An 18,402-nucleotide genomic window follows, 5' to 3' on the forward strand; every position below is an offset into this window, starting at 1 on the left:
AACCCACCCCAAAATTCCAAACAAACCAAAGAAACCAAACTGCCACACAGAAAAAAAAAATCTGCTGCACAGTTTAAACAAAAATATTTTATCTTCATGTATCTATATTTGGCCAAAATTGTCAACCATAATCTCATGGTCATTAAAAAGATAGAATCCTTCCTTCCTCATTTCCTTCCTTCCTTCCTTGTTTCATGCTCTTCTTCTCTCTCAACCAAATTCCAGGAGGGTAATTTCTTATATAACTCAGTTTAGATTTTTGAGCTGTGCCAGTGGGAGGAAGGGAAGGGCCCCATTCTGAATGTTTATAGGAATAAAATCAGCTATATTGTTTATGAAGAGATATTTCAGTAATTTATTTCTTGAAGACATCTATCTTCTCGTCTTTAAAATGAGATAATTCATCATGGTTTTTCCTGAGCTCCTTCAGTAGCGTCTGAGAAGTTCAGTGCTGAAGTGTTTACATTTCTGGTTTGTAAACCTAAGCAGAAAACATAGAAAGAAAACTTAGACTCCTTTACCAGGCCCTGTAAAGCCTAAAACAGGTCCTTTTTTTCATTCCTGTTGAAAAAAGCCAAGAATGTCAAAATCCAAGAATGACATTTCCTAAATGAGCTTTTCTTAACTTGCACAGCCTAAACTCTTAACCCAGCAAACCAAAATAAAAATGTTGATTCTAAACCACCCCCCCCCCAACCTTCCAGGACAGCCTTGGGGGCAACAGCAAGACGGCCATGGTGGCCACGGTGAGCCCGGCGGCCGACAACTACGACGAGACGCTGTCGACGCTGCGCTACGCGGACAGGGCCAAGAACATCGTCAACCACGCTGTGGTCAACGAGGACCCCAACGCCCGCATCATCCGCGAGCTCCGCGAGGAGGTGGAGAAGCTGCGGGAGCAGCTCACCAAGGCTGAGGTACAAACTGGGAGCCTTGCAAATCCAGCAAACCCCCCCCACCCTCCCAGGCTCAGCCGGCTCTCCAGAAGGAATTTGTCTTGGTGTGTGCTAAGGAAGGCAGGAGCTTCCCTTGAAATGGAAAATGTAAACCACCTCCCTTCGAGTTATTATGATTTTGAAATTAAGGGGCTCTCAGACAAAGATGTGGGAGTAGGAATAACAGTTCTTCACTAGGAAAATTAAACAGAAATACAAATGCAATAGTGCAAAAAGAGAAAGCTGCTGACAGAGTCAGAATACAGCCTGACACCCTGTTGGTCAGGGTGTTGGTAGTAGTCCGATTAAATGGTGGCTGCAGCCCCCTAGAGTGACGGATGTGGTTCTCCTGTAGAAGGGTGCAGTTTCCCTCTGAAGGTCCAGCGATGGTGTAGATGGGCATGGTCTTCCTCTGGAAATCTGGTGATGAAAGCTGCTCCTCTGGGAATCCAGCGGGAAAAGGCTGACTCTGGTGTTCCAGGTCTCAGATTATATCCAGGTAGGAATGCTTGGCTCCTCCCCCTAGGTGGAGCATCTCACAATGGCATGAAGTAATTTTTTATCAGTCATGCAGTGACACTTAATGGCCCATTAACAGAAGATATCTCCTGGAGGGAGGATTGGTTATGGAAGAGATAAATTGCCCAATTAAGAGAAGATAATTGCCCCGCCTCTAACAGATGGCAATAGAATACATACCCCCAGTCACATCTCGTAACCTAAGACAGAATTCCATGAGGTAATGTTGCAGGGCGTCCAGGCGATGCTTCCGTCTCCCTTTGTATAATTATTTTACATTTTTCTGTGTCCCGTCTTGAAACATGGGCGTTCATTGAGATACTGAGCACCTTGTTGAGCATTCTTGGTTTTACTCTGTGATGCAGAGGACATGGAGGCATGGATAGTTCCAGTTAAGACTGGGTGATTTTTAGGCAGAGCTCTGCTGATATATTTTAAGAATTCAGCATGGCCACATCCTGTGAGGTGCGACTTCGGTTAAATGAAGTTTTCTTGCCTGTTTCCAGCTGTGGAATCTCTTACAGGCACTAGGCAGTATCTCTCTACAACTCCCTCAAGGGAAGTTGTAGCCAGGGTGGGGGTTGGTCTCTTCTCCCAGACAAGCAGTGGCAGGATGAGAGGACACAGCCTTAAGCTGCACCAGGGGATATTTAGGCAGGACATTAGGAAAAAAATCTTCACAGAAAGAGTGATTGAGCATTGGAATGAGCTGCCTAGGCAAGTGGTGGAGTCACCATCCCTGGAGTGTTTAAAAAAAGGCTGGATGTGGCACTCAATGCCATGGATTAGTTGATAAGGTGGTGTTAGGTCATAGGTTGGACTTGATGATCTCCAAGGTCTTTTCCAACCTATTCTGTGATTGCTTCTGCTGTGAAATTTCAACAGAAACACGGTCTAAATGTCAGATGAAGGCCAAGAATTAGTGTAATTCTGAGTTCTGTTCCCAAAGGGACAAAGCAATGGTGATGTAATCCCTGTGGTTTGCAGTTCAGAAAAATTATGATTACAGCATTTGCATCATGAGGTATGCAGGGAATGCTGGCTGTGATACTGCAAATGACTTGTGGATTTTGGACTCTTCTCATTTGAGGTGCCTAACATGCTGAGCATCCACTGTGTGTGTATCTGTTTCTTTAAGGTGTCTCAAGTTAAATATCATTATATTAAATATCTAAAAATCCCTCTAAAATATCAGCTACAGACTTTACAGTACTCTGAGAGTTGCAAGTAATCCCCATTTGTTTCATTTTTTAGTATTACTCCCAAAATAATGGCAGCTGTCCAAAGTAATGAAGTTGTGTTTCCTAAAGATGAAATAATAAATATTTCATTTCCCAAGTATTAAAATCCCACCCTAGTTGTCATCCCAGTGGCGTTGACAAAGAGCAGGGAGAAGCCAGAGCAATTTGCTGTTAAGAGGCTGCACAGTAAAGGTCAAACCCCACATTCACAGCCTTGTGCTCCTTTCAGTTCATTACATTTGTTGCCCATCTAATTGCTCTTCCAGAAATGTGCATAAATAACTTCCTGAAGTGAACAAAAGCAATGACTCATTGTGACAGGTTGCATTTTCAAAGCTCATTTCAAGATATAGAAGTTGCCAAGTTGTGGGGATTGGGGCTTCTTTTACCTTTTGGTGTCAGTGTCCTTTTCTCTCCCAAACAGCCAGAACAGAACTTGACAGTTGACTTTCCCCTCACAGAATATGGAATTATCCTCTTTTCCCATTTTCTTTTATAATCCATGCTTGCTTCTTTTCTTTTTTGTTTTTTTTTTTTTTTTTTTTTTGGTGGAATTAACATGGTGTTTTAATTTATCTGTGCCAAGGCCACCAGCTTGTCCTTCCAGAGCTGGGAATTCACCTGCTTCCAGCAGAGAAGCAGCCTGTGGGTCTGGGATCAGGCTGGGCCCATTTCTTTGCTGTTTATTTGAGCATTGTAGGGAATGAGGAGAGTTACCCCGGTCATTGTGCAGCTGAAATGTGTGAAAATGTTCACTACTTGCCCAAAGAAATGGACAAATTAAACCTTGAGAGTATCTGGGCTTCATCATTCTGCCCTGGTAGTGTCCACCCCTTTGCCCTGATCATGTTTTTTTCTGGTATTAGGAATTTTTGTTTGAGAAATTGCCTTGGTTTCACTTCCCTTCCTGTGTGGAATTCACAGAATCATGGAGTGGTTTTGGGTTGGAAGGGACCTTAAATCTCATCCAGTTCCAGTCCCTGCCACGGGCAGGGACACCTTCCACTATCCCAGGCTGCTCCAAGCCCCATCCAACCTGGCCTTGGACATTTCTAGAGATCCAGGGGCAGCCACAGCTTCTCTGGGCAGCTTGTGCCAGGGCCTCACCACCCTCACAGGGAACAATTCCTTCCCAGTATCCCAAATCTGCCCTCTGTCCATGGGAAGCCATTCCCCCTTGTCCCTCCAGACTGTTGTCCAAAGTCCTTCTCCATTTTACACCATATTTAGGTATTTAAAGCAGAAACAGCCCACACAGGACACATCAGCTGACAGTTCCTAGGCTGTTGTGTCTTGAGGCAGAAGAAACTCCTGTCTTAAAACAGGATTTTCCAATCCTGGCACTTGCTCCTTTTCTTGAAGGAACTGCAGTCTAATGAGGCCACTCTTTGATCTGGATTCCTGTGGGGATTTTTGGGTTTGTGGTAAGGGAATGTCTGATGCTGGAGAACGATGCTCCCATTGTTTAATTGGCATTGCATAAATGCCAACCAGCCAAACCCATGTTCCTCATTAGCAGTAATGAAATAACGACAAAAGGAAGTCCACAGGCTTTTTGAGCAAGGTTTGTAGAGGCGGAAATGCCAGTATGGAGATGGAAGTTTAAAAATTATAGAATAGTTTGAGTTGGAAAGGACCTTTCAAAGCTTTTCTAGACCAGCCCCTGCCATGGGACACCTTCCACTATCACAGGATGCTCCAAGTCCCATCCAGCCTGGCTTTGGACACTTCCAGGCATGGGGGAATGCTGATACCCTTTCAGTTTTTGGGGTGTCTGATGGATGGCTGAGGGAGTGTCTTCTTATTCTTAAGGTAGTCCGTGTTTGGAACATGTGCCTTTGAATATTTCACCAGACAAAGTTAGAGCTGTGGCAAATCAGCAAGAAAATGGAATTTCAGTGTCCAGAAGCACAATGTAAAGCTTCCTTTGATATTCAGTCTCTAAACTGCATATAAAGATGCAGAGGTGCACAACCAGAAGAGCTGCATTTTTCCTACAGAAAAAAATATTGCACACATCAGGCCATTTAAAAATGAGCAATAAAAATATTTTGGTGGCATAGCAATTTACTGAGATGTGAGGTGTCATTTTGAGGGTTTGACAGCTGAGGGGACATAGCCAGAGCAGCAAGATCTTTAAAAACAAAACTGGTTTTGGTATGAGTCACTTGGAATGTAGAAATAAGTATAGTTTGTGTGTGAGTATCTTTGTGCAAATCTGCCAGTATAACATAATTAGTTTGTGTTGAAGTATATAAACTCCACGTTCACATCTGTACTTGAAACTAATTAAAAGAACTTTTTTGTGGATTCTGCCTTTACATGCAATGTGTGTTTTTAAGACCCCCTTACTTACTGCTAAGTGTGCCTTGAAAAATGAGTCATGTTGCCTTTATTCCCCCATCTGTGTGGCCGCAGAGGGAAAAAAACACAAAGCACAACAAGCTTTTCTTGTTTCATTTGCTTTTATTCCTGCAGGCTATGAAATCACCAGAATTGAAAGAACGATTGGAGGAATCAGAAAAGTTGATTCAGGAGATGACTGTGACCTGGGAAGAAAAATTACGAAAAACTGAGGAGATAGCTCAGGTTTGCTGCTTTCTTTCCTCCTTCCCTGCCCCCATGTTTTATGAAAAATAGGTTTGTTTTCTTTGTCTGTCAGTTCATAGAGGTTGTCTGAGTCTCTCCCCACATTTATGGGTAAGTAGGTCAAGCTTGCTGCCCTTTTGAAAAGCTTCACTTAATTCCTGTGATAGATGGGTGCCTCCCAGATTACCACTCCAGTGACAATAATAAATTGTCACTGTATGCAAATGGAGAGGTTATTTAAAAAAAAAATAAAATAATCCATGGATGAGAGGATTACAGGGGTTTTTATATTCTTCAGGCAGTCAAATTGTTTGTGAGGAGGGAGCATTGAGAGCATTCAGTGCAAGGTTATGGACTGAGTGCCTCAATGCACCAAGCAAAGGGCATTCAGAATGATAAAAAATAGAGCTGATGAGGATCTCTGTGTGTTTTAATAGCTCCTAAACTGATATTTCGGGCCTCAGACCATAACTGGAGATGATTACATTGGAAAAATTGTGCAGGTCACCACGGTTATTGCATGACGCTTCTGGTTCTTCCCACACAAATGCTGATGTATATATTTGCAGAGGGGAGCTTTGGAGGGGGAGGAGTGTTGGGAGGTGATGAATAGTGTGTAATAAATAAGGGGAGAATGGAGCCTCTGGTACAAAGCCCTCTTGTAGATGCCACAATCAGAATAGACTGTGTTGACTTTGGTTTTAAAGATCCATTGTAAGAAGTGCTGCCTGTGACTATGAGGGCTTCCTGCCTTTCAGTGCAATTCCTCCCTGTGTATAAGGGTGGAAAAAAAATAAAATAAAAAATAATAATAGTAAAAAAATCCTGCTCTTTTCCTACACAATAGGTTCTAGGCATTGAATGTGTGGGGAGGTTGAAAAACTGAAGTAATGGGCTCAGCTCTCCAGAGTTAATGTGCCTTGATGTTTGCATGGTGCTGCTTTAGCTCTCTGCCTTTCTGTCTCTAAATTTCCAGCCTGGTAGGATGTTTCAGAGCTGGGAGTTTCATGAGCCTTGAAAAAGGGGTGTTTTTTCCAGAGGTGGGATAAGGACAAGTGTTTGTGCAGTACAGGCTGTTTCAGGACTGTCTGGAAGTCAGTGGAAACCACTCTTGTCACTCCCCTCCTCGCCTGGACAGGGGAGAGAGGTGTAACAGAAGGTTCCTGGATCCAAATAAGGAAAGGGAGAGATCAGTCATCCATTAGTCTCACCAGTAAAACTGATTGGACTGGGGAAAATGAGTTTAGTTTGTTACCAATCAGATCAGAGCAGAGTAACAAGAAATAAAAACTAAATCTTAAAACACCTTCTCCCCTCTTCTCCTTTTTCCCCAGGCTCAGCTTCACTCCTGGTTTTCTACTTCCTACTCCCAAGTGGGACAGGGATATAGGGAAAGGGGGCTGTGCTCTGTTCTCCACGTTTTGTCTTTGCTGCTCTTTCATCTGTCTGTCAAATTGTGTCGGGGTAGACAGGTAGGAAGGAGGGATATTTGTAAATCTTTGAGGAAAGGATGATTCCTAATAGAGAGCAAGGACCATCAAAGAGGCATCAATAAGAGTTCAAAGCCTTAAACCCCAGCCACGTGAACAGGCAATTTTTCACATTTTCAGTGAGCATTTGACATACTTCTAATGGGTTTTTTTCAATGTTTAAGTTAATTAACATTAGGTCTTGAGAAAAAATTAACAGGAACTGGCTCTTTTTCTCTCAGTTAATCCTATGAGATTCACATTGTGGGCCAAGTTCTCCTTAGGGCAACATGTGCTTTTTCTCTGTAGATAATAAGGATTTTTGTGAACTTCAGAGCCTGGCACTGGTGATCGGAAGAGAGATCTTTGACATCACACTGCAGTTTCTCCTCTGTTCTTTGTTTTCTCTCTCTCTCTCTCACACACACATGACTTTTCCTTACAAGGACATCATGTTGGGTTTGTAAGCGTGTGGGGAGACAGGGAACAGAAAATCAAGGGCGAGTTGTGCCGTTTCTTTGCAATTTTAATCTTGATTAGACCTGGTACAACTGAGCAGAGAATGATCCTGAATATTGTGACATACTCAGTTTTTAAGTATAAGCACACTGATAGGTAAAGATAAACATTCCAGGATTATTCCTACATTATATAATTTGATATTTTTAAAAGTTTCAGCAGCACTGGGAAAGCACTGTAGGTCTCTTGTATGTTTTTTGCTTATTAATTTCACCCTCTTCTGTTTCTGCTTCTCCCAGTAATCCTTCAAGGACCCTCCCATATTTATTTCTAATTTTTTTTTGTTATTATTGTTGCAGACAGTGAGTCTCACTTCAGTTTCTCTCTGATCCTGGGAACAATTCTCAACTTTTCTGTCCCAGTGGATTTTTTATGTAGAAGAATCCCTTTCTGTTTCTAAGTCAGAAATGTTTAATGTTCCTCTTTCACTGCTCTGGTCTCACCCAAACCCTTCCCTTTGAGAGATGTACATTTTTGCACAGTAATGCTTTGTTGTGCATTTCTATGAAGTCTTTTGACAAGAACAAAACACCATCCAAAATGCTGCTATTCTTGTTCAACAGGAAGTGTTCTTTGCATTACTTAAATAGCAGGTTGCCAGTTTTTTGTCATTTTGATTGCTCTGGAACAAAGGATAGACATGGAGCTTGGCTTGGCAGGGATTTAACTTAACTTCTTGCTTTTTAGCTGGAAAGGGAGAATAAAGGGCTCTAGAGATGGCTTTGTGGTAGCATTTTGCTGTTCCAGTGAGGTCATGGAGAAGCTCTGCAGTGCTGCAGGAGGCTGCTCCCAGCTGCTTTCATTTCCCACTGGGAATATGGGAATGTGTGGGACCAAAGCACGGAGCCGGAGGGGCGAGGACAGGAGGAATCACAGATACCCCTGAGCAGAGCTTGGTAGAACTGAAGTTTCTAAGCCTCACCTGTTGCAGAAGAAAGAATTTCCTGTTCTAGAAGTATCAATCCATCATTTTTGCCTGGTGGATCTGGCAGATGGGAATGGATTTCCGAAGGGTTGGGCATCAATCAGCTCAATTTTGATGGCTGCTCTCTTACAGGAGCGTCAGAAACAGCTGGAAAGCCTTGGCATATCCCTGCAGTCCTCTGGAATAAAAGTTGGGGATAATAAGTGCTTCCTGGTTAATTTGAATGCAGATCCAGCTCTCAATGAACTCCTGGTGTACTATTTAAAGGTAAAAATACTTCTTTATGTATAAAAATTTTGTAATGTCAGGCCTCTAATTCATTTGGCAGAGGTGTACTTGGAGACTTCTATAAAACTGTATATCTAAAAATATCAAGATTTTTATTAGTGTAACATTTTTATTTCAAATTTAATTCTTTGTAGCACAGGAAATTTTGGGGATTTGATGTTTTTGTTTGTTTGGGTTTTCTTGGGCGTTTTTTTTAAAAGAAATTTAGACGTGTTCTTTTTGAGAAACTGTCTCCTGTTCTGAGATGAGTTTTTTTTTGTTGGTTGGGGTTTTTTAATGCAAACTTTCACAAGCTTTTACCCATGAAATTGTTTTATATGAAGGTTGAGCATATCAGTAGTCAGCTTCTCCATGTGTAGTCTAAATTCTGGCTGCTGTCTTCAGTTTATGAAATGCATTTTTAATCCTCTTTGTGCAACTTGCCAGCAGTGAAAAACAAGTTCTGTTCTGCCTCAGCACTTCTGATGTGCTGTCCTTGTTTCTGATATTAACCATCAAACACATGATGTGACTTTTGGACCCTGTGTTGAAATATTTGGGCAGTTTATTGTGGCTTTTACAAATTGTAGATGGAGGACTCAGGAGGAGAAGCAAGGTACAACCATTTTAAAGTCACGTCTTGGAGTGCAAATTCTAAAAATTTGGCAGCAAACGTCAGCGGTTTGAGCTTCACATTAAATCATTCTCTGCCCTTTGAAGTGGGGTAGTAACTCTCAAAACAGCCACAAAATCAGCAATTAAGCTGAAAGATGGTTTTGGTTTAGTCAGTCTTAGGAAATATGTGATCCTCTTTTATATCAGCCATCGTGGCTCTGCGATATCTCAATAGAAACAAGGGAAAACACTTTTTCCATGTTGCATCTGCTAAAAAAAAAAAAACACATTAAAAAGGAGAAAAGAGCTGAGGCTTTAGGAGAGGTTGACTCTTTCCCAGACAACTTGCATGTGAAAGTCCAGAGTGTGTCTCAGCTGTTAAATCACTGGCAGATACTGGGACAGATCCCACTTTGTGCCACAGTGGTCAGTGGGAACAAGGACAAGAGCAAGGCAAAGCCTTTGGCCCATCAGTGCCAGCAGGAAAAAAATCTCAGGTGATTCTGTGCTCTTTTCCTTTTCTAGGGAAAACTCCTTGGGGTAGATTTTGTCTCCTTCAATTAGTTTTTGTTATTTTTTTTAATAACTCGTATTTGTCTTTCTCGTGGGGAATTTTGGTGTAAAATTGTGCTTTGAAATTATTATGATAAAATTACTTGCAGCTGTTTTTCCTAAAATCCTGAGATTTAACTCTCTTGTTTCTCAGAATATTTGCCCACTTTCTGAGTTGTGTGTGCACCAGGTCCTTCAAGTACTGAAGAACAACCTGAACTGACCTGTCTAAACTGTTAAATCTCTTCCTCAAAAATTGCTTGGAGATGCCTAAAAAAGAGATTTCTGTCCCAGAAGGGAGATTCAGCCCTGGCAGTGGTGTAGTCCCCATCCATGGAGGGATTTCAAAGCCATGTGCATGTGACACTTGGGGACATGGGGCAGTGGTGGCCTTGGCAGTGCTGGGGGATGTTTGGATGGTCTTAGAGTGTTTTTTCCAACCTCAGCAATTCTTTGTGTGGGGTGATCCTTCATCTTCCAGATCCCCCATACCTTGAGTATCCAGGAATTTCCTGAGCTGTTGCTGATCTAGGTGGAACCTCCATAATCACCATGGATCTGCCACTGAGAGCCTCTCTGAATTCCTACCTGAAATCCTTTATTCCTTTGGCTTCTACAACATTCCAAGGCACTGGATTCCTCCATTAAATCATAAAATTCTCTTCATTTTCATGTTTAACTGTTTCCTGTAAACCTTCCTGAGTACTCCCTGCTTGTTATTGTAAGACAAAGTGTTGACTTCCTTCTCTTTTTCCCTCGAAGGGAAGTATTGAACAGCTGTGAAATTTTGGGACCAGATGACACAACACATCCAGAAGGAGAATGAGTGAATTAGACCCAGTGAACCTCTGCAATCCATCGTTAACATCTGAATTAATTTTTCCCCAGGAGCACACGTTAATCGGCTCAGACAACTCTCAAGATATCCAGCTGTGTGGAATGGGAATTCTTCCTGAGCACTGCATCATAGACATCACCCCAGAAGGCCAGGTTATGCTGACCCCTCAAAAAAATACCAGGTGAAGGAATAAAATGCAGCCACAGCTGTTTGATAGTTGTCATTTTATCCAGTATTTTATGATTAATGGTGCACAAAGATACTTGGAAAACAAACTTCTCTATCTCCTTCGTAGTAAGAAAAATTCTGCTTTTACATTTTAATTGTCACCTGTTCAACTCATGTTCCATTCCAGTGGGATTTCTCTCAGGGAGGGTGTTTGTAGCCCAAATTTTCAAAGAGGAGATGAGTAAATTGCATGTGCTTTCAGCAAGTAGATACTCACAGATTTGCAGCTGTGTAGAAGTAACTCATATCCAAATTTGAATTCATTTTCTAGGAGATCTGTTGATATGCAAAGCGCTGCTGAAGCATTTGTTGCTTTATTCAATTAAGTAGCTCTACTTGAGAAGCAGCTGGCATATTCAGATTGATCACAAAATGACATGCAGAGTCAGCATCTCCAATAACTTATTGTTAATACACAAAATTCAAACTTGGCACATTTACTCTGATTTGTGGCTGATCCTGCTTGGAGCAGATTGGGCTGGGTGACAGCCTGAGATTCCCTTCAAATTTGAGTTATCCCACAATCCTATTTTCAAACTTATTCTGACTCTGAAATAAAAGTAGTTTCTGATTATTGTAATAGTGTCTTTAAGCTGTTCATGTAGCAAAGGTGTCAATTGCCTTATTCAAATATTTCTAATTTGTGTCTGTATTTCAGAGCAGTGTGCAAGTGTTTTTTTCTAGTGACTTTGTTTTTTCAGGCTGCTCATTTTTAAGCTCTAATTTTACTCCCCAGACACAGCTGTAGTAATATCTGTCTAAATACACTGAACCTCATGAGCTTAGGAGGTCAAAAGGAGCTGAATTTGAGGCATGTATGAAACAGCACTGGGTAGATCAGTGAATTTTCTGGGAATGTTTTGCCTGTTTGCAATTCATAAATCTCTTCTTCTACATTTACTTGTTGCAGTAATGAAAGTAATCCTGGCAGGGGAAAAAATTAAGCTTCATATAAATATATTTACTTTAGATTTTTGCCTTTTCCCAGGACATTTGTAAATGGCTCTGCTGTCGTGTGTCCCATCCAGCTGCACCATGGAGACAGAATCCTGTGGGGAAACAACCACTTCTTCAGGTAACAAAAGTTACTACAGGAATTCTAAACTGCCACCCACTTTGTTTTGGTTTAAGGTACGAGGAAAGACGGGGTTATAAAAACAATACTGATGTTGGACTGGTTTTTAATGCTAAATGTTATTACAAGGTCACTGTGCTCTCTGTCCCCTGTAGTCCCAGCCATGTCTGTGACTTTCCTGTATCAGGCAGGATCACTGGTAGATGTTTTCAGTTCAAGACTGTGCTTCAAAACCTTCTGAAATACCTCAGAAATCAGTGGATTTGAATGATAATCTATAATGTCATTGCTTTATTTCGTTCTTAAAAGGAGAGCCCACATTAAAAAAGTGAGATATCACTTCATTATTGCCTCTAAATCGTTTGGATGTGGAATGACTGAAAAATGTCATGATTGTCTAAACTGTATTATTGGTAGTATGAGGTACTTAATTATGAGACTGTAGAATGGATTAATTAGTTTACCTTCTGCTCCTGTTTTTGCCCTGAGGAAAATTACACCCACAGGAGATCAATAAAATTTGAAAGGGAAGATAAATCTTCTGATTTGGAGGCTCTACTGAATTTTAGCAATATTTGAAAGCAACCCTGTGTTTCAGAGCTGAGCAATCAATAGTTCTCTAAAAATGTTCTTATTATTTAAAGGCTGAATTTGCCAAAGAAGAAAAAGAAGGCAGATCATGAGGATGAGGAGCGGGACAACTCCATGAAGTGCAGTAACAGTGTGGAGCAGCTGGATATAGATGGAGACAATTCCAGTGAGGTGTCCAGTGAGATTAACTTCAGCTACGAATATGCCCAGATGGAAGTCACCATGAAGGCTCTTGGTAGTAATGGTAAGGAGCCACAAAAAGTTATTGGGAATGTGTACAAAATACGAGGATAACCACAGACTTTTCCCCTTATAACTTCCTTTTGGAGAATTTTTCTTGTGAATGACTCATCACAGTCATTTTTGTGCTTGAGGAGGGAAAAATAACCATGGCAGACTGTTTGGTTTGGCAGTTCTTGCTGAGGGGAAAGCCAAAAGTGGAATGCTGGTGGAACTGCAGTCTCAAATCAAAGTGTTTTCACTTGGCTGTTTATTTTTCTTGTGTTGTGTCTCACTCAGGCATTATCTGCAGTGATTTCTGTCTCTGAAACTGTGTTTTTGAGTTTTTGTGGTCTTATGTAGCTGTCCCAGAATGACATTATTTTGGGAAACAGGAGGACTACTTTTTTTTTTTTCCCCAGCTTGGGCTTTCCCTTTTCTTAATTCTCTTAAATCATCTGCCCTGTAAACATTTGTTTTGCTTCAGAATTCAGCAGCACTTTCTAAATACGCACTGCAACAAAACCAGAGCCTCTCTTTTTACCTGATACCTGCGCTCACACCACGCATGCAGGACGCTCCTCAGCATGGATTTCACTGCAGTACTTCCTTTATTTTCAAACTCTGCCTAGACCCAATGCAGTCAATCCTGCAAAGCCTGGAGCAGCAGCACGAGGAGGAGAAGAGGTCAGCTCTGGAGAGGCAGAGGCTGATGTACGAGCACGAGCTGGAGCAGCTGCGGCGGCGGCTCTCGCCCGAGAAGCAGCATTTCCGCAGCATGGACAGGTTCTCCTTCCACTCCCCCAGTGCCCAGCAGCGCCTCAGGCAGTGGGCAGAGGAGAGGTGGGTACCCCGCCTGTGACCATCAGGGGCATTCAGTCAAATTTCTGCAGCGAATTTGGCAAGATTTTAGTTGTGCTGCAGTTGTGGTGGATTTCTGCGAGGGCTCGTGGCGCGGCTTGGGGAGGACGCGGCCAAAATATTTATCTAAAAATCACAGAATGATAGAATAGATTGGGTTAGAAGGGACATCAAAGACCACCCACTTCCACCCCTGCCATGAGGAGGACACTTTCCACTATCCCAGTTTGCTCCAAGCCCCATCCAACCTGGTCTTGAACATCTCCAGAATAGCCAGACCTACAGTGGCAGAAAATATGAGAAATAATGACTTCCTGCTTTGTTATTAAGGAGAAGCTCTGTCCTGATCAGCAGCAAATTTAACTAAAGATGAGGTGGTTGGGTGAAATTTTGAGGCTTCTCTGTGAGTTTGTTCTTTCATGGGTCATGAATGACTCAGCTGCTGGAAGGTTGTTTTTCCTCTTGACTCAGATCCAGCTGTTTGACCTGGGCAGGTTCTGGCAAGCAGAAGAATGCAAATAAAAAAAAGGGGAGTAAGAGTGTGATACAAAGAATTTTAATCCAGATCATTGTAAAAACCATTTAATAACCACAGAGAGGTTACTGTCCACTCTGCCTCTTCCTGGGTGATGGCACTGAGGTTATTTACTTCATCCCCTAAATAATCTTTTCCACTATTGCTGTCAAAAAGAGCAGCTGCAGGAGGAAGATGAAACCCTAAATAAACGAGTGTGGTAAAGACATTGTCATGAAAAATACAGATATAATATATGTGGATAGAAAAGCAACTTCGGAATTAAAAAATATTGCAGAGAGCCTGACAAGGTGCTAGCTGTGTGCCTGGGCCAGATTCCTGGGCTGCACAGTTGCCACTTTCTCTCACACTTGCCAGGAAGGCCAGTGAGCACGTGGGTCATATCTGAATAAACCTTTCTCTGTAATGTGGAACATCCACATCTGTGGTGGGAAAACTCTGGAATGAACTACACAAGAGCTGCCTGTTCAGCAGATGCATGGAGAAGTCTCCAAAGCTAGTTAAAAACCTACAGCAGCATCCTAATTTTCATATTGCTAAATTCATACAGATAGGAGGGCGTTTTCCCAGTTGAAATGCAATTTCATACACCTGATTTTTGTGTTAAAAATTATAAAATTATTTTGGTGTGAAGGGACCTGAAAGCCCTTCCAGTCCCACCCCCTGCCATGGGCAGGGACACCTTCCACTGTCCCAAGTTTCTCCAAGCCCCATCCAGCCTGGCCTTGGACACTTCCAGGGATCCAGGGGCAGTCACAGCTTCTCTGGGCAACCTGTGCCAGGGCCTCCCCACCCTCACAGCCAGGAATTCCTTCCCAATATCCCATCTATCCCTGCCCTCTGGCACTGGGAAGCCATTCCCTGGGTCCTGTCCCTCCATGCCTTGTCCCAAGTCCCTCTCCAGCTCTTCTGGAGCCCCTTTAGACTCTGGAAGGGGCTCTGAGCTCTCCCTGGATCCTTCTCTTCTCCAGGTGAGCACCCCCAGCTCTCCCAGCCTGGCTCCAGAGCAGAGGGGCTCCAGCTCTGGAGCAGCTCCTTGGCCTCCTCTGGACTCTCTCCATGTCCTCCCTATGTTGGGAGCCCCAGAGCTGGACCCAAGGATGTTGTGTAGGGCAGTGTCCAAACCTTTGCACAAGTTCAGGTGAAATCCAGGTCCTGTGAACATGAGGTTGCCTCTGGGTTTTCTGGAGGGGCTCATCTGTCCAGGATTTGTAGCAGCCCCACTATAATGTCACCTGTCCCTTCCCTCTTTATTCCTCACCCACAAGCCCTCAGTTGCCTCCTCATCCATTTATTTTGCTTTTCATAAACCTCATGATTTTTCCTGTCTCCCCTTCCCAATCCCATTCTTCCAGAGAAGAAATGCTGACCCATAGCCTGAGGAAGCTGCGAGAGCAGATTGTTAAAGCCAATTTGTATGTGAGAGAAGCCAATTTTATCGGAGAGGAACTGGACAAGAGGACAGAGTACAAAGTGACCCTCCAGATCCCAGCTTCAAGCCTTAATGCCAACAGCAAGGTACAGTCACACTGACTGAATTAAATGGTTGTTTAGTGAGTTTGTCCCTCAGTGTTTAGATTTCTTTAACTCTGATTCTAATGGTTGAGTTAGTTTTCCACTAATGTACATTAAATACATCTCTGCTACATCCTTATCTTATTTTATACCATGAAAATCCTAAAATGTGCCTTAAAAGAGAAATGTTTTGGTGCAAGACCTTTCCCCTGGTGTTGAAGTTCCCACTTGCTGCTCTTGCAGAGTGACAAAGTCTCTGCAGGTTGGGTAACATCTGTTGCAAGTGTTTACCATCCCTTTGTGGACATTTAACTGTGAAAATTCTGACATCCCCATTGTGGAGGGAGGATCTGGAGCAGAGAGGATTTGGATTATTTTTTCCCAGTCACCTTAGAAATTTTGGAAGGAGGGAGCTGAACCCAGACTTCTGTGTCTCAGGCTGGCTACCGAAGCTGCTGTTGTTTCTTGAAGCCAAATCAGTATTTTGGTGATACTCAGACTGTCTTTAGTGTAGTAGATGGATTTTATTCCAGGATTATAATTTTTGTCAGTTGTTTTAGAAGTTTTTCTCACAGTCTTCTGGGGAAGAGACAGGATGATAAAGGGGGTTAAGTGTCTGCACTAGTTGAAAGTTGCAGGCAGGCATAATTTTAGGTGGAACTCCAGGCCTGCTGTAACTTGAGGGTATTTGTGAAATGCTTAAGTGTTCCCATTTCTAACACTTATGCAAGGTGAAAATCTATGGAAACCAGTGCCTGTAGCTGTGATTAGACTTCCCAGTTAAAATGAACACCAATACACTGTGACAGCTGAACTCAGAGCCTGTCATGCTTGGATTTGGCTGCTCAAGCCAGAACAAAAATAAAGAACAGACTTTTCCCAAAGATATTCTCGAGTTTGTGTTAATTTTAAACTCTTTTTTCACTGTTGTGACACGAATTCCTTCTTGGCATCCCTTTAATTGGCAGAGAGGTGCAATTCTCAGCGAGCCTGCAATCCAGGTGAGGAGGAAAGGGAAAGGCAAACAGATCTGGTCACTGGAAAAGCTGGAGAATCGACTGGTGGATATGAGGGACCTTTACCAGGAGTGGAAAGACTGTGAGGAAGACAATCCAGTAAGTAAAAAGTACTCCTGTAATTACATTCCTGTTACATTTTCAGGAGGATTGTTGGGTGGAGGTGGGGAGGGAATATGCAGAGGGCTGTGTTTCCCTGAGGTTTTGCTTTTCCTAGTACTGAATTGATCCTCAGCATTTAATTAACCCTTATCTTGTCACTCTGATCCCTGCTTGCATGCATGGTTTGGTGAGGGAATGGAGCACACAATGGGAAGCAGCAGGTAACAGAACAGCAGTTAATGTTCAGGAATCTGGCAAAGTTAAGGAGGACTTGCTCAGGACAAGTAAAATTCATTTCCATTCTTCTTGTGATCTAAGCAGGCCTCTTGCTTGAGTCCCTTTTTCTTTCACTGGGCTGGTTGTGCAACACTTTGAAAAGTGTTTCCTGGGAGGTTTGGTTTCCTGACAGACTTTGGATTTGCTTGCAGGTGATGAGAGCTTATTTCAGGAGAGCTGATCCCTTCTACGACGAACAGGAAAACCACAGCCTTATTGGAGTAGCCAATGTTTTCCTTGAGTGCCTGTTCTATGATGTGAAACTTCAATATGCTGTTCCAATCATCAATCAGAAGGGAGAGGTTTGTCATTTTTTTTATGATCTATCCTTACTCAGCTGTTTAATTGCAGCCTATGGATCTTACTGCCAGGATGGAGTAGATAATTTCCAGTTTCGTGTGCTCAAGTTCTTCGCTAGCAGTGTGGAATTGTGTAAATCCCATAATACTTTACTGGAGCTTTCAGAAAGCTCTGAATCCCAGCAAGGTGAGTGTGAAAGGAGAAAGCTTCCTGAGCATCTTCCTGAGGGAAACAGCCCAAAGTAAGTCCTTAGGATGAGCTATACCTCCACTGGTTTCACTGCCTGCCATCGAGAAAATAGGTTCTTAAATATGTTCTGTAAGAACAACTTCAAAGGCAGCAGAGCGCACCAGGCAACATCCTCCATGCTCTGCATCAAGTGTGCACTTTGCAGACCCTCCAGAGACTGGTTTGAAGGTGAGATCGTTCCCCAAGTCACCCCAAGTCTGATTTCTTCATGGTTTTTGCAAAAAAGGCTTTTTGGTTCTTGCTCCAAAGTGTTCTTCACGTGGTGCAACAAATGCAGAGTGCAAGAGCAGTGCAAAAGGAATAAAGTCTTGGCTGCTTACAGACTGGGAGGGGGTGAACCTGTCACTGTTTTCTGGCACACAAATAATTCTGACTCCTGTCCAGGTTTCGGGTCGTCTCCACGTGGAAGTTGTTCGAGTGAGCGGGGAAATCGATGACAGGCTGGTGGGAGGTGAGGACAGTCCTGACTACTCAAATGAAAATGACATCCAGGAGAGAAAACTTGTCTGCAGGGTGAGTTCCAGGTGTATCCCAACCTCTGAGCAACCTTTTCTCTTCCCATCCCGAGTCAGAAAGAAATCCTTGGCTTCTGGACATTGGATGTCTCTTTGTAACCTCACTTTGTTTCTGGAATGGCTGAAGTAACACGAGATAATTGGTTGGGGTTTGTTTCTTTCATTAATTGCATTAATGTGCCAAAGGCTCACCCCAGGAATTTTGTGGGAATCCAGGGAAGGTCTTTGTATTAGGATTGGCACTGCAATATCCAGTTCAAGAAGAGTCACAGAATCTGATAAATTCCCATCATATCATTATCTCTAAATATTTATTTTTCTCTCAATATTTATTTCTCTAAATACTAAATATTTTGTAAAATATGTACAGTGTGTTTATTACTGTTAGTAATAAAAAGAATATTAGTAGGAAATATTTACTAGCAGTTCTGTGATAGCAAAACTACAAGCT

General features: G+C 42.5%; 1 protein-coding gene across 3 annotated transcripts in view; it reads left to right on the forward strand.

The window, feature by feature from the left end:
• Positions 1 to 18,402, forward strand: part of KIF13B (kinesin family member 13B) — a 120,333-nt gene that overhangs the window by 59,428 nt on the left and 42,503 nt on the right. For all 3 annotated transcript variants that reach the window (XM_054001636.1, XM_054001637.1, XM_054001638.1), the window contains exons 11-21: positions 705 to 917; positions 5,174 to 5,284; positions 8,330 to 8,464; positions 10,520 to 10,650; positions 11,686 to 11,772; positions 12,417 to 12,607; positions 13,215 to 13,425; positions 15,334 to 15,496; positions 16,462 to 16,608; positions 17,040 to 17,189; positions 17,821 to 17,949. In XM_054001636.1, coding sequence (XP_053857611.1) covers positions 705 to 917; positions 5,174 to 5,284; positions 8,330 to 8,464; positions 10,520 to 10,650; positions 11,686 to 11,772; positions 12,417 to 12,607; positions 13,215 to 13,425; positions 15,334 to 15,496; positions 16,462 to 16,608; positions 17,040 to 17,189; positions 17,821 to 17,949 — 1,668 coding nt within the window. The remainder of the gene's footprint in view (positions 1 to 704; positions 918 to 5,173; positions 5,285 to 8,329; positions 8,465 to 10,519; positions 10,651 to 11,685; positions 11,773 to 12,416; positions 12,608 to 13,214; positions 13,426 to 15,333; positions 15,497 to 16,461; positions 16,609 to 17,039; positions 17,190 to 17,820; positions 17,950 to 18,402) is intronic.

This window comes from Vidua macroura, chromosome 31 (assembly GCF_024509145.1).
Source record: "Vidua macroura isolate BioBank_ID:100142 chromosome 31, ASM2450914v1, whole genome shotgun sequence".
NCBI lineage: Eukaryota > Metazoa > Chordata > Aves > Passeriformes > Viduidae > Vidua > Vidua macroura.